At 38.7% G+C, this 27,099-nt stretch overlaps 1 protein-coding gene across 1 annotated transcript; it reads right to left on the bottom strand.

Annotated features, from left to right (window-relative positions):
• Positions 1-10,793: 10,793 nt before the first annotated feature.
• On the bottom strand, positions 10,794-13,012 carry LOC106399889 (putative F-box protein At3g16210). The gene has a single exon (XM_013840329.3). It carries the CDS (start codon positions 11,889-11,891, stop codon positions 10,800-10,802), a length of 1,092 nt encoding a protein of 363 aa, XP_013695783.1. The 5' UTR covers positions 11,892-13,012; the 3' UTR covers positions 10,794-10,799.
• Between the last annotated feature and the right edge of the window lie 14,087 nt (positions 13,013-27,099).

The following is a 27,099-nucleotide window of genomic DNA, read 5'->3' as shown; positions in this document are numbered from 1 at the left end:
AGCCCGGACGAAGCCGTACGCGCTTCCATAAGTTTTGCCTCTGCGCGCGCGTGAGTTCCACGCGCCGCCGCCGGACCACCGTCTTCCGCCGCAGCTCCGCCGTCGCCGCCGGCCAACTTACCGGTAAGCCGCCGCCGTAGCTCCGCCGTCGCCGCCGGTGACCGACACCGGTGACTCGCCGGCGACTCGCCAACTCGGCCGAGTCGACCCGGTGAGTCAACTCGGTGAGTCAACTCAGATTTGGAGTCCATTTGAGCAGCTGGAGTTCATATATACCACTTCTCTTCATTGCTAAGGTGAGGGCTACTCCGTTAAATCCCGAGCTAGTTTAGTACTACCGTTATGGAAAGTTTAGTTTCGAAACATGATCCGTCTCTGTGAATCGAGTGTGTTTGAGAGTCTTGCTTGTTTATTATTATTATTGATTGTTAAACCGGAAATAGGATAATAGAGAATTCAACGGTTGATTGAAATGATTGATGTTAAGAATTGTTATATATATGTATATATATACGAGTCCATGTTTTGGAGATTTGCGGGGTGCAGAGACGTTTGCACTGGCTGCCTATGTTTGAGGAGTTTTGCGGGGTGCAGAGACGTTTGCACTGGCTGCCATGTTTGTGGAGATTTGCGGGGGTACAGAGACTTTTGTACTTACGATGCCTTAGAGATTTGCGGGGTGCAGTGTGAACTACTGTGCTAGCGACGCCTGTAAAGTATATATATTTATATCCTTATGAGGAAATGTGATATGCTATTATCGCATTGGTTGTATCATGTCTAGTCCACTAGACATATGTGATTGTTCTGTGTGGTGTAATAGGCACCGTGATTGTCTCATGCTAGAGCTAGGCCTACATAGTTGTAGTGCTATGAACTGAGTCAGTGGTTTGCGGTTTAGCATCCCATACCTCACTGGACGATTCCCCTGTCGCTCACCCCTCCTTATTTCCCCCTTTCAAGTGAGACCGACGAGCAGGAGTGATTTTTCGGACCGGTGCTATTGGGCTTTTGGGCTTCTATCGTTTTATCGCTTTTATCGTTATCGGGCCTCTAGGCCTTTGGACTTTTATCGTTTATGGTATTTCGTATTTTGGATTCTCGGTTTATGTCGTACCTTATGTTTCGGATTTTATTTTATATTATGGAATTCATGCGTGGATGTGGACTTTCAAATATTTATATATGGATATTTCAGATATTTGTATTTATCGAAGTATTTTTACTATTTCGAAAGTGACGGGTGTCACATTTTGGTATCAGAGCGGGTTCCGTCCCGACTCCGACCCGGGATGGCGATTTTGGAGACCTTGGTTTATTTGGTTTTATTCTGTTTAAACGATTTTAGACGATTTCAAAATATATTCGGGGATTTGGGAATTTTGAAAAATGAAAATAAATAGCACTTTTCCGTTCGGTATCACTCCTTCTTAAATGTTGGTATCCAGAGATCGGCATAAGTTAACTTTTTCGCTTCTCTTTCAGATGGCGCCCATGAAGAGAGTTGTTCGTACTCAGACCGCCAGAGTTGCTAGAGAGCTTGAGGATGAGCATGTCCAGCCCGCAGTTCAGCAGCAGGCGGCTCCGCCTATTGATCAGGATGCTTTGAGACAGATGGTTCAGGATGCCGCTAGGCAGGCTGCACAGGAGGCAGTCCAGCAAGCTGCCCAGGAGGCTGCCCGAGTAGCTGCTCAGGAGATTGCCAGACAGATGGCTGCAGTGCAGCAGGGTCCGCAGATTCGCATGCAGCAGGCTCCACCAGTTCAGGTTCAGCATTATCATCAGGTTCCACATCAGCCGGCTCCAGTCCAACAGTACCCTCAGGTTCCTGTTCAGCCGGTTCCAGGAGTTTTTCAGGTTCCACCGCCGCCACCTGCTTTCCCAGTTCAGGTGCCCGAGGTTGATGAGACATTTATCAGGGTGTTGGGACAGATGAAGTATGTGAGTTTGGAGCATTTCACTGGAACGACGGAACCTACAGTTGCTCACGATTGGAAGCACAGTTTGGATAAGTGTTTGAAGACCATCTCGTGCCCACCAAGGCTCAAGCTAAACATCGCTGAGTTGTATTTGCGCGGAGATGCATCAATCTGGTGGGATGGAGTGAGATTGATGCACCGTGGCGAGCTGACATATGATGATTTTCTTTATGCGTTCAACAAGAAGTATTTTCCGAGGGAAACTTTGCATGAGAAGAAGAATGATTTCGAGCATTTGAGGCAGGGTGCAAAGTCTGTCAGGGAGTATGAGCGGGAGTTTAACAAACTCCGCAGATTTGTGGGTAACAACATAGATGAGGAGGATCTGATCAGGAGGTTCTTAGATGGGATGCGAGTAGAGCTTCGTGGTAGGTGCAGTGTGGTTACCTACACCAGTTTGGAGGATCTGGTAGAGAAGGCGGCTGTGCAGGAGAAATGTATGGGTGAGGAGCAGAAGTTCTCCAAAGCAGTTCAGCCTAAGGCAGGAGGGGCTTCGGGGTCGCAGAAGAGGCCTTAAGAGCAGACTGGAGCACCCCGTTGTGGGCGTTGTCGTCGCCACCATTTTGGGGAATGTTTCCAGTGCTATAATTGCGATCAGTTTGGGCATCTTGCGAAGAACTGTAGGAAGCCACCCCGAACTCAAGTTGCAACACCAGCAGCAGCAGTAGCACAAGCAGTGGCAGCGAGGAACTGTTACGGCTGCAACCAGCCGGGTCACATCTACAGAGATTGTCCGAGGAGAGGCAATGCAGTGCTTCCACCACAACCGAAGCGTCCAGCCATCGCTCCACGGGTCTTTGCAGTTGGAGATCCCCAGGGAGCTGAGCCGATAGCGGGTATGTGACTTTTTCATACTTGTTGTGTTTGAGTAATTTGGTTTGTGGATGCCATGTGTAGTTAGCAAAATCTTGTGTAGGATCGGTTTCGTTTGGAGGAAAGTCAGCTCACACCTTATTCGACACGGGAGCCTCTCATAGTTTTGTGAGTCCACGCTTAGCCCAGTCTTGGCCTTTTCGGGGTGTATTCGAACCGAAGGCTAAGAAGATTCAGACTGCCGGCACTGAGAGATTGGGAGCAGTCGGCGTCCATCGCAATGTACCAGTTATTCTTGGAGGAGTTGAGTTGCTCGGAGATTTGACGGAGCTGAAGATGAGCTGCTACGATGTTATACTTGGAATGGATTGGTTGTCGCGACATCGAGTTGTCTTGGATAGTCCGAAAGCAAGGGTTAATATCCCTAGAGCAAAAGGGAAGATCATTTACGAAGGCTTTCAGGCAAAGCGGGAAATTCCTATTGTCTCCATGTTGCGTGCAGAGGAATTATTGGAGGGTGGAGCAGAAGGATTTTTGGCGACCATTTCGATGGTTAAGGAGGATAATCAGCAGGAGCTGCATGACATTCCAGTGGTTTCCGAGTACGAAGACGTTTTTGAGGCTTTAAAAGGGCCACCACCAGCTAGAGCAGACGTTCTTGCGATCGAGGTGGAGCCAGGAGCAGCACCAGTTTCACGAGCCCCATACCGCCTTGCACCAGCTGAGATGGCAGAATTAAAGAAGCAGTTGGAAGAGTTGTCGGATAAGGGATTTATCAGGCCGAGTACTTCACCGTGGGGAGCACCAGTGTTGTTCGTGAAAAAGAAAGATGGGAGTTTCAGACTTTGTATCGACTATAGAGGTCTGAACAAAGTGACCATCAAGAATAAGTACCCGCTTCCGCGTATTGACGAGTTGTTAGACCAGTTGCAGGGAGCTTCTTGGTTCTCTAAGATTGATTTGGCATCGGGATACCACCAGATTGCGATAGCTGATGGAGATGTGCGGAAGACAGCTTTCCGTACACGCTATGGGCATTATGAGTTTGTGGTGATGCCATTTGGATTGACGAACGCACCGGCAGCGTTCATGAAGCTTATGAATGATGTGTTTCGGGAGCACTTGGATAAGTGTGTGATCGTTTTCATCGACGACATTTTGGTTTATTCTCGGAGTAGAGAAGAGCATGCTGAGCATTTGAGGATTGTGCTGGATAAGCTTCGGGAACACCAGTTGTTTGCCAAGCTGAGTAAGTGTAGCTTTTGGCAGAGGAAGATTGGATTTTTGGGCCATGTGATTTCAGAAGCAGGAGTTGCCGTAGATCAGGAGAAGATTACCGCCATTTCAGAGTGGCCGACGCCAAAGAATGCTACGGAGATCCGCAGTTTTCTCGGTTTGGCGGGGTACTACAGGAAGTACGTCAAGAGTTTTGCTAGCATTTCAAAGCCAATGACGAAGCTGACGGGCAGAGACGTCAAGTTTGATTGGTCAGACGATTGCTCGAGGAGTTTCACTAAGTTGAAGCGACAGCTGACCCATGCGCCCGTTTTGGTACTCCCGAGGCCAGGGATACCATATGAGGTTTACACTAATGCGTCAGACACTGGTTTAGGATGTGTATTGATGCAGGAAGGTCAGGTCATTGCATATGCATCACGTCAGTTGAGGCCTCACGAGGTCAACTATCCTACGCATGATTTGGAGTTAGCAGCAGTTGTATTTGCACTGAAGATCTGGAGATCATATTTATATGGGGAGAAGGTGAAGATCTTCACGGACCATAAGAGTTTGAAATATATCTTCACTCAGGCGGATTTGAATTTGAGGCAGCGTAGGTGGGTTGAGTTGTTAGCAGACTACAACCTGGATATTGCTTATCATCCGGGAAAAGCTAATCAGGTAGTAGATGCCTTGAGCAGGCGCAGGAGCGATGTTTCAGGAACCAAGGAAATTCAAGAGTTTACTAGGACACTTGCTAGTCTCAGATTGTGTGCCACTACCGTGGAAGGTGAGGCAGTTGGCCTCGAGGCTGTGGAGCAAGCAGATTTGTTATGGAAAGTGCGTAAGGCTCAGGATGCTGATAAGGCTTTGTGTAAGCAGATCGAGATTGAGAGTATTGGATATCATACAGCTTCGAGTGGGATGTTCATGTATCGGAACCGGGTTTGTGTGCCTAATGATGAGTTGTTAAAAAAGGAAATCTTGCAGCAGGCACACCACTCGCGTTTCTCTATTCATCCAGGGAACACCAAGATGTACAAGGATCTCAAGCGTTATTATCATTGGCCTGGCATGAAGAGGGATGTTGCTTCATTTATATCGCAGTGTCAGACGTGTCAGATGGTCAAGGCCGAGCATCAGGTACCTAGCGGGTTATTGCAGAACCTGCCATTGCCAGAGTGGAAATGGGACATGGTAACTATGGATTTTGTGACGGGGTTGCCAACCACCTTAGGAGGAAAGAATGCCATCTGGGTAATCGTGGATAGACTTACCAAGTCATCCCATTTTCTAACTATTAAGAAGACAGACAGAGCTGATCAGTTAGCACAGACTTACATCAACGAGATTGTGAGATTGCATGGAGTTCCTGTCAGCATTGTATCAGATCGAGATACAAAGTTTACGTCCGAATTTTGGAGAGCCTTCCAGAAGGCGCTTGGGACGAAAGTGCATATGAGTACGGCTTATCACCCGCAGACAGACGGTCAGTCAGAGAGGACGATTCAGACTTTGGAGGATATGCTTAGAGTTTGTGTTTTGGATTGGGAAGGGAGTTGGGCAAAGTACCTACCCCTAACGGAGTTTGCCTACAATAATAGTTATCACTCGAGCATTAAGATGGCGCCATATGAGGCCCTTTATGGTAGGCCTTGTCGCACACTGCTTTGTTGGACCGAAGTGGGGGAGCGACGTGAGATAGAACCTGCAATGGTTCAAGAGACAGTTGAGCAGGTTGAGATGCTTAAGATACGGCTTAGGGAAGCCCATGACCGTCAGAAGAGTTATGCAGATAAGCGGCGTAAAGATTTGGAGTTCCAGGTTGGCGACCTGGTATACCTGAAAATGAGGACATTTCAGGGAGGATCTAAGACTCGGAAGCTGAAGAAGCTTAAACCGAGATATATGGGACCATATCCCATTTTGGAGCGAATTGGAGCAGTTGCTTACCGATTGGATTTATCCGAAGAGTTATCAGATTTCCATGACGTGTTTCATGTTTCGGTTTTGAGGAAAGTCGTGAGAGAACCAGAGCTCATTTTTCAGCAGCCGCCCAGTGACCTTGGTAGGAATTTGCGTGCGCCGTGTCATCCAGTAGAGCTACTGGATCGCCAAGTGAGAGCAGATGATGGTATGATGACTATGTTGGTCAAAGTTCGATGGGAGAGAGATGGTATTCAGGAAGAGACTTGGGAGTCCGAGCCCCAGATGAGGATTGATTATCCGGAGCTTTTCCGGGACATTGGGCATGTCAGCTTATAAATTGAATTCGAGGACGAATTCCTTGTAAGTGGGGGAGAATTGTAATGACCCCAACCCTTATACTCCCCAAAGGCCACATTTGTTTTCTTTAAAAAGAGAGAAAGAAAGAGAGAGAGAGAGAGAGAGAGAGAGAGAGAGAGAGAGAGAGAGAGAGAGAGAGAGAGAGAGAGAGAGAGAGAGAGAGAGAGAGAGAGAGAGAGAGAGAGAGAAATCTCACCAAGAGTCCTCGCCGGAGCCACCGCACGCCAGGACGTCGTCAAGCTCGTCATCACCATCAACCGCAGCTCGAGGTAACCGGAAACCGCCATGTTTTGAGTTATGTTTCGGTCATTTTAGTAAATCGTGCATCCAAAGCCATCATCGTGTTCCTCTCGTCAAGACGAAGCCGTAGACACCAACCACGTCGCGATCGGAGCCCGGACGAAGCCGTACGCGCTTCCGGAAGTTTCGCCTCTACGCGCGCGTGAGTTCCACGCGCCGCCGCAGGACCACCGTCCTCCGTCGCAGCTCCGCCGTCGCCGCCGGCCAACTTACCGGTAAGCCGCCGCCGTAGCTCCGCCGTCGCCGCTGGTGACCGACACCGGTGACTCGCCGGCGACTCGCCAACTCGGCCGAGTCGACCCGGTGAGTCAACTCGGTTGACTCGGTTAACCGGTTGGTTAGCCGGTTTAAATTGATTTCAATTCGGTTAGGCTAAACCGGTCGGTTTAAATCAATTGGAAATCGGTTAGGATAAACCGGATTAAATTAATTAATAATTAATTAAATAATTGATTTTTGACCAGCGGGTTGACTTTTCCGTAAATATCCGTTTTAAACCGTTCGAAAGGCGTTCTGACTCGAAATTTCGATCTGATTTCAGATTTGGAGTCCATTTGAGCAGCTGGAGTTCATATATACCACTTCTCTTCATTGCTAAGGTGAGGGCTACTCCGTTAAATCCCGAGCTAGTTTAGTACTACCATTATGGAAAGTTTAGTTTCGAAACATGATCCGTCTCTGTGAATCGAGTGTGTTTGAGAGTCTTGCTTGTTTATTATTATTATTGATTGTTAAACCGGAAATAGGATAATAGAGGATTCAACGGTTGATTGAAATGATTGATGTTAAGAATTGTTATATATATGTATATATATACGAGTCCATGTTTTGGAGATTTGCGGGGTGCAGAGACGTTTGCACTGGCTGCCTATGTTTGAGGAGTTTTGCGGGGTGCAGAGACGTTTGCACTGGCTGCCATGTTTGTGGAGATTTGCGGGGGTACAGAGACGTTTGTACTTACGACGCCTTAGAGATTTGCGGGGTGCAGTGTGGACTACTGTGCTAGCGACGCCTGTAAAGTATATATATTTATATCCTTATGAGGAAATGTGATATGTTATTATCGCATTGGTTGTATCATGTCTAGTCCACTAGACATATGTGATTGTTCTGTGTGGTGTAATAGGCACCGTGATTGTCTCATGCTAGAGCTAGGCCTACATAGTTGTAGTGCTATGAACTGAGTCAGTGGTTTGCGGTTTAGCATCCCATACCTCACTGGGCGATTCCCCTGTCGCTCACCCCTCCTTATTTCCCCCTTTCAGGTGAGACCGACGAGCAGGAGTGATTTTTCGGACCGGTGCTATTGGGCTTTTGGGCTTCTATCGTTTTATCGCTTTTATCGTTATCGGGCCTCTAGGCCTTTGGACTTTTATCGTTTATGGTATTTCGTATTTTGGATTCTTGGTTTATGTCGTACCTTATGTTTCGGATTTTATTTTATATTATGGAATTTATGCGTGGATGTGGACTTTCAAATATTTATATATGGATATTTCAGATATTTGTATTTATCGAAGTATTTTTACTATTTCGAAAGTTACGGGTGTCACATATATATTTAGCCAGTGTGTACTCAAATGAAACCGGTTTGCATGCTTGGCTCTTTTAATTGGACCGGTCACCATTTGAAGCAACTTTGTATATACGTAGAAGTATAAGTTTCTCTAGTTGCCATGATGATACGATTTATCCGTGTAATGCAACACAAAGCTCATTGGTCAAATCTTTACTCACAAGATAATGATGCCTACCTACTTCGTTCAAAAATAGTTTTATTGTGTTGATTGGGTTTCACCACAAAAGCACTGGGCTTGGGCATTGTAACTCTTTTCGTCTTCATTTTGAAATAAAACAAAACATTGGGCTTGGCCTTTATAAGTATTTTCTTTATCTTGAATGCAATAGGTTTGTATAGGGTATTTTGAATTTTCGGGTATTTCAGTATAGACGTATAAAAACCGTTCAGGTATTTCTATACTACAGGTCGAGTTCGGGTATTTTAAGTCCGGTTTCGAATATTTTGGGTCGGGTTTGGATATTTAAATTTTGAAGAAAAAATAAATAAATTATTCATTATTAAAGTTTTTTTTGTATTTAAAATATACTTTTAAATTAATTAGTTTTCTAATTTTTAAAAGATTAAACTATTAATAGGTTTGGAGATAAAACTTTAAAAATAGAAAGACACTAATTTAATTGTTGTTTTAAAATTTTAGATGCAACTTTTGTTAATGCAAGAAACAAGAGCTTGCTATGTATTTTAACTGAGTATTAAATGATTTTGTCCATAATTATATATATATATATATATTTTTTTTATCTAATTTTGAGCAATGTGCATCATTAATATAAATATTTTGAATAAAATAAGAGAAGTAAACTAGAAATATAGGGTTAAGTATACTTATTTTTGATTATCTTCGGATATCCATTCGGGTTAGGATATTATCTGGTTAGGTTCGGATATCCAATCTCTTCGAATTCAATAACCGTTAGGATATTCTGCTACTTCGGTTCAGATCTTCGGATCGGATTCAAATACGGATTTGGGTATCGGATAAAATATCCAGCCCTAATAAATTGTATGAACATGAAGTCTCATTAATAGATATTCATATATATATATATCATTTTAAATAAATTATATACTATATAAAAATATGTTAATGTCAAAATTTGCAGTGAGAAATTATTAGGATCTTAATATTTTAATTTTTAAATTTGTATTGAAAAATCTCACATTAAATTTTTTGTGATTAACGGTTTAAATTTTTGTTACAGAAAGTATACAAAATTTTAAAAATCATATGAATAGGAAGTATCAATAATAAATATTTATATTAAAATATACTATGTATTTATGTCAATATCACTAAAGTTTAATTTATACCATCTAAAGTAAATAAAATTATTGGTTTGATTTATTTACCAAAAACGTGATTGTAAATTAACAAAAAAGTATTGCTTTTGATTTATGTGATTACTCTAATGTATATATTTTTATGCATACAAATTATTTTTTAAATAGGTGGTTTCTAATATCTTATTTGATCCTCACAATCTCAGAAACACACTTCTTCAAATTGAAGTGATTTTTAATATTGGAAGCACTATATATATATATTATTTCATTCAGATTAAGTAATTTAGTCTTGATTTTTATTCCTAAAAAACTTTTAATGAAATATCATGAAAAGATTCCAATCACCTCTTTTTGAGTTTGTTCGAAGAATGAGAGATTTGATTATTCGTCTAATATTTTTTTCTCCCTAATACCCTATCTAACTATTATAATTGTAAGAATGAGAGATTTTATCTATTTATTATAAATTTTCTGGTTTATCATTTAATAAATCAAAAAGTTCTTAGTTTATACATAGTTTACATATACTAAAATGGTAAATTATTATATATATTTTTTTATATATATACTATTAAGTAACTAAACCTCAAAAGCGTAGGCTAATAAAATAAGTAATTTGTTTTGTTATTATAGAATTAGATGATTTTTAGACCGAATTGGTGAATATATACTAGACATACATTTATATTTTGAGTCTGCACTTATATTCTATAACAGCTTGATATATTAGATTTGAACACTAACCTGTTAATAGAGTTTGTCGGTGATTTTCTTCAAAATTTTGAGTCTTATATATATGTATCTAAAGTGAAACTAATTTTTACACATGTCCATCTTTTTAAATTGACACTTATGTAATTCACCGAATTCATAGAAGAAGTTAAAGAAGAAACTAAATTCATATCAATGATACAGAGACGAGAACGAAAACACAATTTTATAGAGGTAGAAAATAAAATCACTTATGCAGAGTCAATAGTAAAAAAATCGAGAGCAGAAAACCTAATCCCCTTTCGTCATTATACAATATATGTTGGCTATTTGGTTTTGGTGATTTGTGTCAGCCGCAAAACTTAATTTTCTTTTGTGCATATCAAGTCTTAAAAATAATTAAAGTGAGCGTAATACGTTAACTCTTCAACAATGATGAGACATTTAAGAGATTAACATTTGTATTCGTCATTTTAAAATCGATAAAGATTGTAGTATTACAAAATATTAAAATAAATTTAGTGAACAATCATTATTATAAAAATTCACATGCGCGCAGGTTATCATTTAGTTTATTTTTGCGACAAAAATAATAAGTACAAATCTAAAGTTAAATTTTCTTTGTTTCAAATAAATATGTGATCAGTAATCACAGGAGACTCCACATATTCACTGAGAAACCTAAACCCGGCTAAAGAGTTACAGAACCGGACTTGTTGAAATGTATTGTCACCGGTTTTGTATAAGAACACCTTTATCTTCACACGTTTTTCAGCTTCCATCTCGACATTATCGCAGTCCCCACTGAATGTTACGACAATATCGTTCTTTTTCGTAAACGACACGAACTCTACTTGATAATCGCAGATATGGTCTTGTATAGAGATCAAATTCGACATTGAAAGGCTTGCAATCTTGTTCCATAACCCGGTTTTCTCCATAACCGAAGTCCAAATCTTCTGCTCGCATGATACATCCTCTGTAATGCAAAGTTTCTGACTTGTAACGCCTAACCAAGAACACGTGACACCTTGATTGTAAACCGGGAGAGATAATTTCCGGTATTCATGGGTCGAGAGATTAAAGCATAGGATGAACCGGTCAACATTAGACCGGTACGCAATCCAATAGAGGGACTGATCCAAGAATGCACCAATTCTCTCTCTGTAATACCAATCAGGATAAGGAATCCGTACGCTCTCTCTCCAACAACCGGTTCTGAACTCGAAAACATGCGCCGTGGAAGAACCAAGCTGGTCGATAAACGTTACGATTTTGTAATCGTTGGAAACCGGATCATAACCGAAACCAAGGATATTTGAATCTCGATATATACCGGGATTTGGTACGATCTTGAACCGCTTGGAAGATGGATTCCAAACCAATAAAGAGTGATTCTTTAAGGTCACGCATAACGTCCCATCACAATGAAGCACAGATGTGGATTCATCGATCATCGACTGATGATCCAAAGGGAAATCAAGCTTACGAGGTGTTTCTATAACCGGATGCTTGTCTTCCATGTCAAGCAAGTAGAAACCCTTGTCGTAGAACGACACAAACTTCACCGGAGAAATGTCACGGTGCCTTTCGGTAAAGCCACGGCTGTCGATAATGTTTCTCCATGTCTTGCAGACGCATCTGAATCGAGCAAGTTCCTTTATGGTTAGCCTCGCGAGAATTTCGACGGCTAGTTCTTCGGAGAGATATTCTGACATTTTTCTGTTTTTTTTTGTTTGTTGTTGCTGTTTGTTAAAGATTGTCCGATGATGTTATTTGCCTGTTGGTTCTTTATAAAAGTAAATGCACAGGAAAAATGTTTCGTGCGTTTGAAATGTAATAAGATATAAGGATAAAAATAAGATACACAATTCCGCTTACAATATTATAAAATGTGATTAGACTATTACTCCAAAAGGAAGATTTGGACACCTATTCCGCGTGTCTACGTAATCACTAACGTAACTTCATATGAAGTTAATTACTCTATCTGTTTCTTAAAGTTATATATTCTACATTTTTTACGCATCTTAATAAAACATATTAAATTTGCATAGTTTTTTGTGTTTATTTTTTTTCCATAATTTTAAACCAATAAAAATTTAACTAGTGCAATTAAGCTTTTTGAAATTTGCAATTAGTTAATAAAATATGTATTGAAAATATAAAATATAGATTTTTTTGAAACAAAATTTTTTTCTAGAATATGTAATTTTAAGGAACGGTGGAAGTATTTATTATAAAAAGCATTAAGATCAAAGGCTCGCGCAAGAGAAACGCATGCGTGTAATCATTGAAAGCTTAAAGTTACAACTGGTTTCTAACATTTAAAACGCAGTGTGGTTTCTCGAAAGTTACGACTTTATGAGTTTTCTGTTGGTTTATGAGAGAGGCTTTGGTGGCATTGACCAAGTCGATCTCGTGCAACTTCGTTTATATGTTTAAAAGAAAAAGAGATGACCGTCGAACGTGAAAAGTCTCAAACGCCGGCAAAATCGGGCAAGGGATAAGGGTAAAGTATTTCTTTCTTGATTGATACTCCTCTTCTCTGTGTGATCCTATGATAATCATCATTAGGACCATGATACTTGCCCACCATTAGAGCACATCCAATGAAAGATTTTAGACTAGAATCTTTAGCAAAATAATATTAAGATATTTGGTGGAGCTTACATTTTGTCAAGGATTGGATACTTAAAATCTTTAATTAAGGACTGATTATTAGTGAATCCTTACACTATTCGCGGGTTCCACAACACGTGGCGATCCGCGATTAGTTCCGTTTTAAATTTTTTTTTTTAAACGGACAAAAAAAATAATAATAAAAAATTCTAAAAAGTTTACCTATGATTCCGAACCACCGAGAACACCATTGAAGGTGCTCTTAGCGGCTGAGGTAGGAATAAATTCTTTGCTAGTCATAATAATTTTTTGATATATATATTACAGTATAAATCATGGGATAAAAAAATAGCGGGGTGCATTTCACTACAAAAAAACTATCCATACTCCGACAAAACTTTCTGAGTATTTCTGTTATCGGAAAAAATAGCAATGAAATATTGATAATATATCGATGATACACAAATTTTGTCGGTAACTGATCGGTAAATTCCGATATAGAGATTTTGTCGGGAGTTAAGGGCATGATTAACGCGGGGGCTTAGGGGAGTGCTAAGGAGTGGGCTCCACCGCAAGAGAGGAAGAAGCGATGTCAAAGATGCCTGATCAAGCGTCGAGTCTTGTACTGTTTCGCGGGCCTCACTGACACGTGACGGCTCGCGATTGGTTCGTTTTTTTTCTTTCTTTTTTACCCCAAATGGAGTGTTAGGGTTAATGGTGCTCTTAACGGAAGGCTGTTCTCGGAAGTTTCTCGGCAAATTATATATACCGATAACAATATTGTTTCATCGGTACAGCGTCATAATGTAGTTAAGAATTCATCGGAACCATTTATTATTTTAAAATTTATCAACTTTTATCATTTTTTATTAATTTTGCCAATTAATTAGTTACTAGTATGATTTTTTACAACCATTCATATTCTTTTATCGATCTTTTCCATTGTTTATCTTTACATCTCTGTCTTTTATCTTTACTTTTCTTCTCTTTTTTTTTTGTCACATAAATCTTTACTTCTCTTCTTCTACAATCTTCTCAGATTTTTTAAAAATCAATCTATTTTTTTCTTAACTTCTCTAATCTTCTCTCTAGTTCTTTTTCTTTACATCTTCTGCTTCTCTTCTGTTCCTACTATCTCTTTTACTTAGATTTGCATGTTTTATTTTCCAGATCTGCTTCATTTTTCTGTAAAAGATAACTGCTGTTTCGGATTCTGATACTACGCGTTCTTCAGCGGCCACCACCGTAGCCGTTTCTTTCATGCCACCACCGTCGCCGCTTCTTTCACGGCCACCACCATCGCCATTTCTTACATGCCACCACCGTTGCCGCTTCTTCCACGGCCACCACACTCGCCAGTCGCCGCTTCTACCACGGCCACCACACTCGCTAGTCGCCGCTTCTTCGACAGCCACTACAGCGTCGTTTCTTCTATCAACACCACCGTCGCTATTTTATAAACCACCGCCACTAATCAGTAGAATCTTTCACCGCCATTGTAAATTTAGCTTCCTTTTTAACAACATTGTAGATTTAGCTTTATTATAATTTTTTTTTTTGAGAAAACATAATTTTATGTTTATCTTAAATTTTTATGTAATTAATATTTGGGTAATATTCCATGTTTTATATTATTTCTATTTTATTTAAATTTTCCGTTATTTTGGCATTTATTTTTTTAAATTAAATTTTAAAAAATTGTCGGAACATAGTCTGTAACTACGGACAACTGGTAGCAATGAATTTTCCGAGAACGCGTTTTCTCGATAGTTTCCGACAAGGTGCCGACGTCCTGTTATTTTCGAGACCCAAACTCCTACTTATTGACATTTCTCGGAAAATTATCGGAGATGAGTTCTATTAGAGAGTTCAAGCCCAAGCCCATTAGCTCATTGTATCTAGGGTTATTGCTAGAGAGTTACCATATAAATATGTGTAATGAGATATCATTTATGCAACTTTGGCTGCTGTAAAAGATTAGCCCTTTCCCTTTTATTGTATGAATCAAACTATCTTTTATATCTCTTGAAGGCAACACAAGCTTCTTCCTTTCTTTAGATTCTTAGAGCATCTTCAATCCCTAGCTATTTTCACCTCTATATGCTATAATAAAGGTAAAAGTGCTCCATCCCATCTTTATTTCCACCTCTAAAATAGAGATTGCTATTTTTTCATCTATTTATAGAGGAAAAAATAGCATTCCTCTATTATAGAGTCATACTTTTTTATTTTCAAAATAGTCCTTTAACTTTTAAATTTTTATAGTTGTAACCAAAATAATTATATTTATAGAGAAATACAGCTTTTGTAGGAGTATAATAACATTTTTTATTTACATAATAGTCTTTTAACAAAACTTTAGTTTAAAAAAATTCATAAATTTATGAAAATATTTTAAAAGTTAAAAATAAATAGGGTTAGTTATCAACTTTTATAAACAAAATGTATCTTTTGTAAAATTAAAATAGAATCTTTCGAGAATATTTTTTTATAGAGACAAAAATAGAAAAATACATTGGAGAAAAACTGCTCTATTTTAGAGGTAAAAATAGGGGAATACAATAGAGATGGTCTTAGTGTTTCAATAAAGCTCTTTTGAGCTAATCCTAGTTTATGTTTCAATAAAGTACTTAAGACACAAATCTATCTTATTCACAAATGTCTTCATGGTATCAGAGCAACCAGGGAGTAAATCCTTGGCTCTATGGGTTTTATTCTCACCACCTTCCAGCATACTACCAACCTCAACCACAAAAGCTACAAACTTTTCGTATTTTCTAGATCCAAGCTAGCTTCATCTGAAGAAGAATTTGAGTCCTCTAGCCGATGCTGTTGTAAAAGAGTAGTCCTTTCCCTTTTATTGTATGAATCAAACTATCTTTTATATCCCTTGAAGGCAACACAAGCTTCTTCCTTTCTTTGCATTCTTAGTCTTTCAATAAAGCTCTTTTGAGCTAATCCTAGTTTATGTTTCAATAAAGTCCTTAAGACACAAATCTATCTTATTCACAAATGTCTTCAAGTTCTTCGGACGACCTTCTGACAAATTTGAGTGTCGGTATAAAGCTCTGTTTCTTGTAGTGTTTGGAAGAATGAACTCATTTTCACTATACATTCAAAATTACACAAAGGTCATATATGACCGTCCTAGTGCTTCAGTACCTCCGCCACTGCCCACCATCACATGTGGAAACAGCGAGGGGTTGTGGGAACCGAAATTCGCAGTGTCGATTTCCGTTTAAATAAGGAAAGTAGGAGAACCCTAATTTCCCAGAGGTCCCAGATATCTGCTAATACCACACGCCAAGCAATCAGAACACGAAATAAAAACGAGAAAAAAATAAGAAATCGAAAAGAGAGCAAAGTAGATCTTATTCTGAATTCGCATTTGAGCGTTACAACAAGGTCAGAGCCTGGGCTACGAGAGCTTTTGGTGAGATTCCTAGTTCTAAAACCCTAAAGCTGCTAAACCTAATTGAGTCGTAGCTCGAATAACAAAAACGAAAAATTGCCTAAATTGCTCTAAGTGCTAAATTTGATGTGTCTCGAATCCTCCTTTGCCTCTCACCTAGGACTCCTTATATACTTGCTCCTAGGTCGGTTTACGCCTTTCCCCTTATGCCCTTAAGCCGCCATAGCTCAAAAATGGAGATATTCCAATTTTCCCGATCTTCGTGATTATCTTCGGAAACTTCACATTTATCCGCGGAAACTTGACATTTATCTTGCCTTACGAACCAAGCATAAACCATCATAAGGTTTATGAGTTTTCGGTTAAGAAATCGTAAGTGGGCTTCGAGTTGCGTTTTAGGTCTCTTTGGGCCGTCTTTGACTCGAAACGTTTATTACGGTTTCTTCGATAAAAATAAACTTCCCGCGGTTTTTATCATAAAGTTTGACTGATGACTTCGAGTGATGCTCGGTCGCTACGTAGCGACCGAGCTTGGCTTGTGCGTGGTCCGATGGCCATACTTGAGCTTGTCCGTGGCCGATTTGGATACGTGTCTGTTGCCTCCGGACAATCGGTATAGAATATGATTTTACCGCAAGGCTCTTTGTGAAGATTCTTTTTACGAAGAATAACTTTCGTAAAAAATGTTTACGCTGATTTTTACGGAGATTTGGACATTAACTTCGTCGTAACCATTTTTGACCCCGACATGAGTATCAATCAATCGCAATGGGTTAAATGTTTACACATTTTATCATTTACATTAGCCATATACCTGAGCTGAAGAGAAAAGTTTTAGGTTTTTTCGGAATCCTATATTGGGTAACAATAATGATCATAGAAGCGTTTGAAATTTCAGTGTACGTTAGATGGTAAGGTCAAGCAAGAACCAAAACAAATTAATTAATTTGGAGTGTTTAAAATATCTAAAGTTTTTTTTTACAATACCCGGCTGCTAAGTGCTTGTTGTATCCTAGTTTCTCCAAGAGCTTGTGTTTACTCTTGTGCCTTGTTTTATTATTGGATTTGGAATTTAAAAACGTGAGCATTACATGTTATGCTATAAGCATAGTTGTTTTCAGTTTGCTAGAGGCTTCGAAAAACTTTAACTCTCTAATTCAGATGTTATCATCAATGCATATGTGATGTTGGATTTGCTGGCAAAGATGCAAAGTCACTCACGCTTCAAGGTAAATACTTTTTTTTTTGTCACAGAGGTAAATACATTTTATAACTCTCCTATTGTTACTTTTTTTTTTTTTTTTTAATTGTTACTCTTTTGCCTCTGAGTATTGGAGATAAAATATATCTAACAACGTTTCACCAAATTTACACATTTTGGATTCTAAATTTGTCCCAGAAATTTTAGGTTTTATAATAAAAACATACGATAAATGTAAATATTTTGGTATATAAAAAGTTGTTAGGTCTTTTAAATTATACGTTAGGGATGTACATTAGTCGCGACTATTTTAGAATATGTTATTTTCTTTATCATCAACTTTTATACTTTCTTTAGTTGAGAAAGATGATTTTTCTGATCTCTCAAAAACAATCGTATGTTATATTGTTTTGGTATGAATGTTAAGACAATCATATGTTTTGTTGAGAGGGGAATGGCATGTGTGTAAGCTCCAGAAAAGGAGCTTCGCTGCTTGAGGAACAGAGTGACGTCGTTTTACACATGTTGATGGATGTGTCACATGCCGCTGCGAGTTAGTTATGGAACAATGACATGTCAAATACTCATTGGTTCCAGGATATGACTTGGATATCAAGAAAACAAGATTTGGAAGATTTGGGCTTATCGGAATATTAGGAAATAGAATATTCGATAAGAGGTACTTAACTAGATTACCTTGGGTAGACCTAGGTTAAGTGTTAAGTTGTAAAAGCTTGAGCAAGAGAGTTGTTCTTGTCAAGAATCAAACGATCGAGTGACTTGTGAAGTGCAGCTCGATTGTGAGTTATTAAGATTAGAAATTGGTCTGTTTCTAGTCGTCTGTAACTGAGTGTAAATCGGATTAAACAGATTTTGGAAGATTGTAATATTCAAAAAAAATGTTCTTCAAAATCGTTTGCGTGTTCCTTTAACCGGTAGTCTATGAACTTTCAATGTGTTGATTGTTTTACGTCTATATATATACACCTTTCTTCAACTATTGTGGTTCTTACTACAAGAAATTCAAGACATCTTTGATTACAAAGTTCATTGCTGTCACCTTACCAAATACGCCAAGGAGTAGTTAGATGGGATCATTATTCTCCTAATTAACTATATCTGGATATTAAGCTTAGTTAGTTGAATGATAACCCATTTTAACTTATCCAAAACTATATTATACTATATATATAAACAAACAATGTTGGTTTGTGATTGGTTGTAGGCCGGTGGAATTATACGAATCTTAAGAGTTTAATAAGTTTAATTTTCGGTGTCTTGCCTCTCCATGCACAAGAATCTTTCCAATTTTAGATCTGTTGACTTGGTTTATAGCTCATTACTTAATCAACAGCTTTTAATAAAGCTTATCTTATTAACTTCGCGCGGAATATTGTTTTATTGTTGTTAAAAGTATGATTTTTTTGATAATGTAATTAGATGATCACTTTTATTTGTTAAGAACATTATTTGGTGTTTTTATTGTGTTATTTAGTAGTAATAGTGATATGTTAATATATTTTGTATTTGTTTTTTCAATAATGTATTTTTTCAGTATAGTAGTGAAGCGAGCATCTAATGTAAAAATATATTGAATTTCAATAACTTAAATTTGCATTTATGCATTTGTTGATTCTAATATTAACGGTTTCAGCATCAAAATTATTTTTTATTTTTTTCATATTTTTGAACATTATAACTTTCAAGATGTTTTTGTCTTTTTCCCATATTTTGAAATTGAGCCTTCAACATCTATGTATTTTGTTTACCTTTCTGGTATGCGGTGTTTCTCATCATCACCGAAAAAGACTCACCTCATGCTCTTGTTCTTTATCGCTTTCTTCACCTTGAGATTTCTGGTATTTGTTGTAAATCAGGTTTAGGAGTTCCCAATTGTGCGGTTGTTTCTAGCGTTGTTTTAGGCTGCTCCATTCAATATAGGATTCTCCTCTTCTTCCTTAGATTTTAGCTGATGTTATGAACTACATCTCTTTGGGTTGGGCCAGAGTTTAGTCGTCTTTAAAGTTGTTTTCTTCGTCGTTAGCTTACCATTGATACTCCCTTCTCGTCTTGGTTTTCAAGATATGGTTTTTGGTGATTTGACTTATATAGCTCGAGGACGGCTCCACGATGATTTCGTTTTGTCTACCCTTCCATTTATGTTCCCTCATCTCGTTGCAGCTTTCATCGTTGCTTGCGTCTCTGTGACTCTCTCTTTCGCCATGTTTGCCACTCCAGGTTTGGATAATGTTCTCCTCCGAGTATGCTCTGTAGATTTGGAAGATTGTTTCTGGTCTCAAGTCTGGGCTCATGTTTCTTGGGGTTGGCTTTCGTTCTCCCTCACTCATGTTGTTCTCTTCTTCCTTTGCTCCCCTTAGTATAAGTGTGCGGTATTAGTCTCTTGGAGCTTTGGTCCCTTCTATCCCGAGCTTTGTGGTTCTTCACCGGCATTGGCGTCTTGTTTGTGCTTGTTTAGTTTGTGAGGTGCTTCTTACCTCTTAGCTGGTGGTTGTGCTTATCGTTTGTTATGTATGTCTCTTCCTGCTTCGTGGTGATTTTGGCCTTCTGTTGATTATTCTTCCTCTAACCTGCTTTCTTGATTCTTTGCATTGGTCCTTGATCATGCTCAATTGTGTTTGAGAGATTGTTTTATCTCAAGATTATCTTTCTACATTTTATTGACTTTTGATTGTTCTGGCCAAGACACTCTATGATAAAGTGGGGTAAGTTAGTTTTCGATCTTGATCGCCTTTGAGTTCTGGACCTTTATTGAGTTAGTATTACTTTGACATTTTTTTCTCTGTGATTATGGAGGTTTTATGTTTAGATTATGTGTTATGCTTTAGTTTGGTTAATATTAAGATAAATATATAGTTGTAAATGAAATAATAGAAAATAATAAAATCGCGAAAGTTTATGTTATTTTTAGCTGTAAATAAATTAAATATTTAAAATACATTTATATTTTTTTACTTATTTCTTTATTTGTTTTGTAATTTTTTTGAACAATAAAATAGATTAAAATAGATTATCAAACTTCAAATGATGATGGTTAGTGTGAGAATGATTAGATAGTGTATAATTAGAAAATAGTGAACCAAATTGCAATAATCTAAAAGAAGAATGATCTAAAATGTAAAAAAACAAAAAAGTGGACACATGTCAACAAACCCCCATTCCACATGTCATAAGAAGAGAGGAAAATCTACTTTATATATATATATAGATATTATAATTAACCATTTTTAACGAAAATGTACCATAGTTCCAATATTGTTATAAACCATATGATGGATGTCCATAACCGGTCCGATCTATAACCGGCCCAATACCAAGAGAGAGAGAGACGACCCAACCCTAGAGAGAGAGAGACGGCCGCATGAAGAGGAGAGAGAGGCGGCTTAGGCTTTAGAGAAAAGGAAACCCTATTTTCTTTTCCTTGTATTTGTACACTTTCCATATTTATGTCTTTCCTTTTATCTCTTTGTAACTCTCATATATAGAGTAATAATACACACAACTTACAGATTCCTAAACCTTAAGTTCATAACACGTTATCAGCACGATAACCTCTAACACCCTGAGCCTAAAACCAAATCAACAAAACCGTAAAACCCTAAAACGAAAAGGAATCTGCCTCGAAACTTCAAAGAGGTCGTTTTTCCAAACCGTGAGGACCCAGAAAACGATCAAGATATCAAATCGAAGCCCTTGCCGAGAAAAATCATTCAGTGCAAACCGCTTGTTGATCTGACCACCGACGCGCCCTCACGCACAGATACAGTGCGCGCCGATTTGCTTTATAACCCTAATCCGAACCCGACGATACCGACGAACCCAAATCCGTTCGCGACTCTGTTCCAGCTCGTGTCCACTTGACCAGCTCCAGCCCTAAGGCATTCCTGATCCTAGACAAACTCAGCTCCATCCTGCATCAAGGACAGCTCGCGTTCCAGACTGCAAGCGCCCCGTTCGCATCAGAGCCGCTCGTGATCCCGACTGCAACAGCTCCCGTTCGACGATCAGCTGCTCGCGTCTCCAAACTCAATCCGTTCGCGTCCAGGCCAGCTCGTGTTCAGCTCACGTCCAGCTCGCGTTCCTGCCCAGCTCGAGGTTCATTCTTTTGGTGGTCCGGTTTCAACAATCGACTAAACTAATGGTAAATTCGAATTCTAAGAACATGAAAATCGAATTTGGATTGCTTGTAAAGAATGGAACCATAAAACCTAATCTCTAATGATAAAAGCCATAGGATAATAGATCAATCCCTAATGAGTAAATTGAAGCTCTATAAGTTCGATCCCCAAACCCTAAAATCGAGATTGATCCATTGATCAAATCAAGTAGCCGTGTGGCTTGTTCTTTTGTTTGGCCGAGAGGTTTGTTTATATTGATTGCATCATATAGAAACAATGTATGTTAGGATTGCAATTACATGACAAACTAAATGCATAAGATTGAACTGATTGCATTCATGGCCGTGCGGCATGCTTATTGGCCGAGAGGCATAGATTTTGGCCGAGAGGCATAGATTTTGGCCGTGAGGCATTGATTGATTGTTTAAACCTAAAACCCTATTCGTTTAAACCCTATTCCTAAAGACCTAAAGATATTAATCTATGATTTCAGATGTCGAAAATCAACAACCTGGATTTCGCTGCCCTAAATTTCTCTGGAGATAATTACCTTCAATGCTCGATGCTAAGATCATCCTGAAATCCAAGGGTCTCGGTGAATGTATCACCGAGAACAATAATGATAATGAGAAAGATCGTTACAGAGAAATCTTGATCATTCGTCATCATCAAGCTGAGAGTTTCAAGGATCAGTATCTAACCATTGAGAATCCACTAGATCTTTGGAACGAATTGAAATCGAGATATGATCACCATTCTCTGGTGATCTTACCAAAAGCTCGGTTTGATTGGACGAATCTCAGAATCCAAGACTATAAGTCTGTGGACGAGTATAACTCTGCACTGTTTAAGATTGTTTCTAAAATGAAACTGTGTGGTGAAAGTATTACGGAACATGATATGCTTGAGAAAACCTTTTCCACTTTCCATGCAAGCAATGTGCTGTTACAACAACAGTACCGTGAGAAAGGTTTTAAGACCCATGCTAATCTTATTTCTTGTCTCTTGCTCGCTGAGCAGAACAATGAATTATTGATGAGAAACAGTCAGATGAGACCTCTTGGATCAGCTCCACTACCTGAAGCACACACGACAGAGGATAATAAAGAGTCCAACCACGTCTAAGGAAACGGCCAGTATGGCCGTAGTCGAGACAAGTCGAACGGACGTGGACGCGGTCGAAGATTTTTTGGCCGCGGGCGAGGAAATGGTCGAGACCATGGCTCATTTGGACGAGGTCATGGTCGCGGCCATGGATCTTCATTTAAACCCCAACACTCGACCAAACCAGACGAATCCGTGTGCCATAGGTGTGGTATAAGCAATCATTGGGCTAAGACTTGTAGGACTCCCAAGCATCTTGTTGACCTCTATCAAGAGAGTCTGAAAGGGAAGAATTCTGAAGCCCATATGACTTACCAAGATGATGAAAATGACTTCAATCATGAGAAGGACGATCTTATGGATTATGAAACTTCAGATTGTCTAAAAGAGTGAAGATTGATTTCGACATTTGTAATCTAAATTTCTGTATTCTTTGTTTTGGTGTTTTTCATTTCTATGTTTTCATTTCTTCGAACTTGTTTTATTAAAACTTAATAAAATGAATGAATGATTTTATTAAAAAATGCCAATATGAGTTTATAAATTGCGGGTATGGTACACATTAAGGTCTATGGCCAGATATGTATAAGGGCAAGCATTTAGATGCTTTATATTCACCCAGAGAAACTCATTGAGATTATAAAATATAGAGATATAAGAAGCGTTTCCACAATGATACAATGGGCAAAAGGAAACAACAGTTCCTTCAGAGTTATGAAAATCGCCCAAGGCCATATTAAGTTCTAAAGACTATACATGCATTCCCTATTGATCTAGACTATGCCAAGATAAGTATGATAGAGGCAAAAGTCATGGTAACCAGGATGGTTTACCACAAAATTATACACTTTATGGCATGACCGGATTTACCATCCTGGTCCAAAACGTGATGCGAAATTGATATTGGAAAATGCACAAAGAGTTATCCCATAGAATCTCACGTGTGTAGCATGAACACAAGGGAAACTCATTAGGCCATGATGTCCCAAAGCACTTAAATATTATAGTATGTCCATGAGGGAGCAGTGAGGACAAATCCGCACATGTCCATACTATATATAGCTTGGCTGAATCCTTTTATAAATCTGTATTGGCCATTACCCATAGGTCCAAACTCTCAGTCCAAGGCTTGGGGACACACGAATTTACATGCACCTTAACTAATAAGCATCAGACCATTTAAGTGAGCATAGATATTCTCATCTCAAATTTATTACGGGTCATGAGCCAGACATATACCATCTTGAGATATTTGGATAAGCCACCACAAATATATGTGCCGTCTAAAATGGATCCTTAGAAGAGGATGAGGATGGGGATATATGTTGGATATTAATCTCCCACAAATAATGAAGTACCTTGAGCCAAATACGAGTGATCTATTTAGTGGCCAAGAACACGGATTGCAAGTTTAATGAATTCGTCTATCCAACATTAGGGGGAGAAAATAATAAGCTGGTAAGAGAAACAGAATGGCATCGACCATCATTGTCTTGGCAAGATCCTCGGACTAAAGAATGTGAAATAGACATCCAAAGATTATACATTTACAAAGCTAGCTAATCAAATGCCAGACACATTTGCTGACCCGAAAAATGACTAAGTCATGTATAAACCAGCTTGTAAAGCACCAACGAAATTTATGTCCAAGAGAGACATAGTCAAGATGCTACAGAGTCTATACAAGATAGACCAATAGGTTCCAAAAGATAAGAATCCTCGGAAACAAAAGAAAGGTGCAAAAGAATGATAATCAAAATCCAAATCCAAGGTTACTAAGGAAACAATCCTAGACATGGAGATAAGGCCGGCCGGCTCTAAGGTACAGGTACCAAACAATGTAGCTTGGGACGCCAAGCTGCAAAGTATTAAAGGTCCTGATAATATTGAATCTCAATCGATTATATCATGTCTGGAACATAATGGAACCAATAAGGAATGTCGACATAAGATGATTTATTTGCATACAAGGTAGCACTTGAATTTATGAATATAAGCGAGGATCATGAACCCACGTTAGTATAAGAGTGCGCACTCGTAGAACAAATTGGATTGAATGGAAACGTGGTGTTAAATAGTTTAAAGAAGAAATGTGTATTTGACCATATGATTAAAACGCCATATGATGTTAAAACCAGTGGATATAAATGGGTCTTGTGAGGAATAGAAATCGTGAGATATAAAGCTGATGTTGCACAAGGATTCTCACAAAGACCAGTAATCGATTATGAGGAGACATACTCCCATGTGATGGATGCAACTACTTTTAGATTTCTCATAAGTCTGGCTATATAAGAGAGAAAAAGTAGACTAGCAAATTGATGTAGTGGCTGCATATTTATATGATCTACTGGATAATGAAAGTACTAGAGGGTATTGAGCTGAAAGTACAGCAAGTTCTCGAGAACAATATTGATAATCATCAAAGCATATGATCTTAATATCCTAGGAACTTCTGGGTACAATTTCCTAAACAATTGAATATCTCAAGAAAGAGTTTGAGATGAAAGATCATGGAAAACAAAGTTTTGTTTGAGACTACAACTTGAGTACATTAACAATGAAATCCTTGTGCATCAAATAGTATATACAGAAAATGGTACTCAAGGGATTTAATGTGGACCAGTCTCACCCATTGTCTAGTACATGAGCGTGAGATCACTTGTTTTAGACACTGATCTGTTTGGTCCACAAGAAGGACATGGTCGTGAATATCCCTGACTTGGACACAGATCCTTTGGTCCCAAGAAGGACAAGAAATATGTCTTTGGTCCGGTAAAGTCCATTACCCAAGTACCATTGGCGTTTTGATGTAATAGATAAGCCATACTAGGCCGGACATGTGTTCTTGCCGAGAATCCCCTATATGTTTAGCTCATGTTCGACCATAAGACACTAAAGACATACACGTCCCTAACCTTAAGTACTATTGGCGCCTTGCCTTGATATTGAGACCATTAGTCATTGGTATCCATGAAGCTCAACCATCAGGTTGGGATACGTAGACTGAAAGATTTTCAGTGATCTTTAGAACAGGGAGAGTAATGCGTGTTGTACTCTTTTTCCTTAACCATGGTTTTGTCCCACTGGGTTTTCTTGGTAAGGTTTTAATGAGGTAACATCCAAATCGTATTACGAACTCTGTATGGTTATGACATCTAAGGAGGAGTGTTATAAACCATATGATGGATGTCCATAACCGGTCCGATCTATAACCGGCCCAATACCGAGAGAGAGAGAGAGACGGTCCAACCTTAGAGAGAGAGAGAGGCGGCCGCATGAAGAGGAGAGAGAGGCGGCTTAGGTTTTAGAGAAAAGAAAACCATATTTCCTTTTACTTGTATTTGTACACTTTCCATATTAATGTCTTTCCTTTTATCTCTTTGTAATTCTCATATATAAGTGCACCTTATGATTGAGTAATAATACACACGATTTACAGATTCCTAAACATGAAGTTCATAACAAATATATATATTTTTACATTTTGATACCGCAAAAAAGGTAGTACGTTGTAGATAGGTTTATTGAAGATCACGAGAAATTAAACCGAAGGCATTTAGTTGGTTAACACAAGATGACCAACAACCTTTTTTTTTTGTCACAAGATGACCAACAACTTAACAATTTGGTTTTCTTCTGAAAGTTGTATAAAAGCTTTCTCTAGAACAACCAGCTTTCACGCATAAATAATAATAACCTTCATCACAATCATCACATCACGGCCTAGCGTAAACATCAATCATCAATTTTATTTCTTCAACTAGGTTCTCAGAAACCCCAGTTGCTGTGATATATACCCTCACATATATTACATACTGACATTCCTATCGATCATAGTTAGCATGAAGGAAAAGCTGAGATCATATCTTTTTTTCAAACATTGTCTTTCTCCTAGTGGAAAAGAGACTTTTCAGTTTCTAGTAGTTTGGTGAAACGACAACATCTAGCTAGCTCTGGATTCAATAAGTGTGAAGAATGTACAAGATGGAGAATCAATGAATATGATTGAGAATGTTCATAGAATGGGTAAATAGTAGAGGGACCCAAGATAACATTGTGAAATGGAATATAATCATAAATGGGTCACATCTTCAAAATCTGATCAAATCAAAGGGAAAAAAGAGTAGCATGTCACATTCAACCACATCATGCTTTGGCTGATCTATCACCCATACACATTGATTACAGCTCACACTTGTCGTTCGTATCCATTTGTATTCTTGTCTCTCGACTCCAATCTCATCTTTATGTTTTATATCCTTTTTCGAATTTTGAAGCTCCTCTGTTTTTTGGGTCCACCACCACCACCTTAATTTCAATCACTTCAAACCGCCCACTACTTTAAACCGGCCATTTTTACTTTAATGAACAAATTCGATCCAAATTGTTGACTAATTTTGTGAGACATACGCCGCTCTATGTAAAACATTATCAAACAATTTTTTTTA

This window comes from Brassica napus, chromosome C5 (assembly GCF_020379485.1).
Source record: "Brassica napus cultivar Da-Ae chromosome C5, Da-Ae, whole genome shotgun sequence".
In the NCBI taxonomy this organism is placed as follows: Eukaryota; Viridiplantae; Streptophyta; class Magnoliopsida; order Brassicales; family Brassicaceae; genus Brassica; species Brassica napus.
The sequence above is the reverse complement of the archived record's forward strand: the minus strand, read 5'-3'. Positions and strand labels throughout refer to the sequence as shown.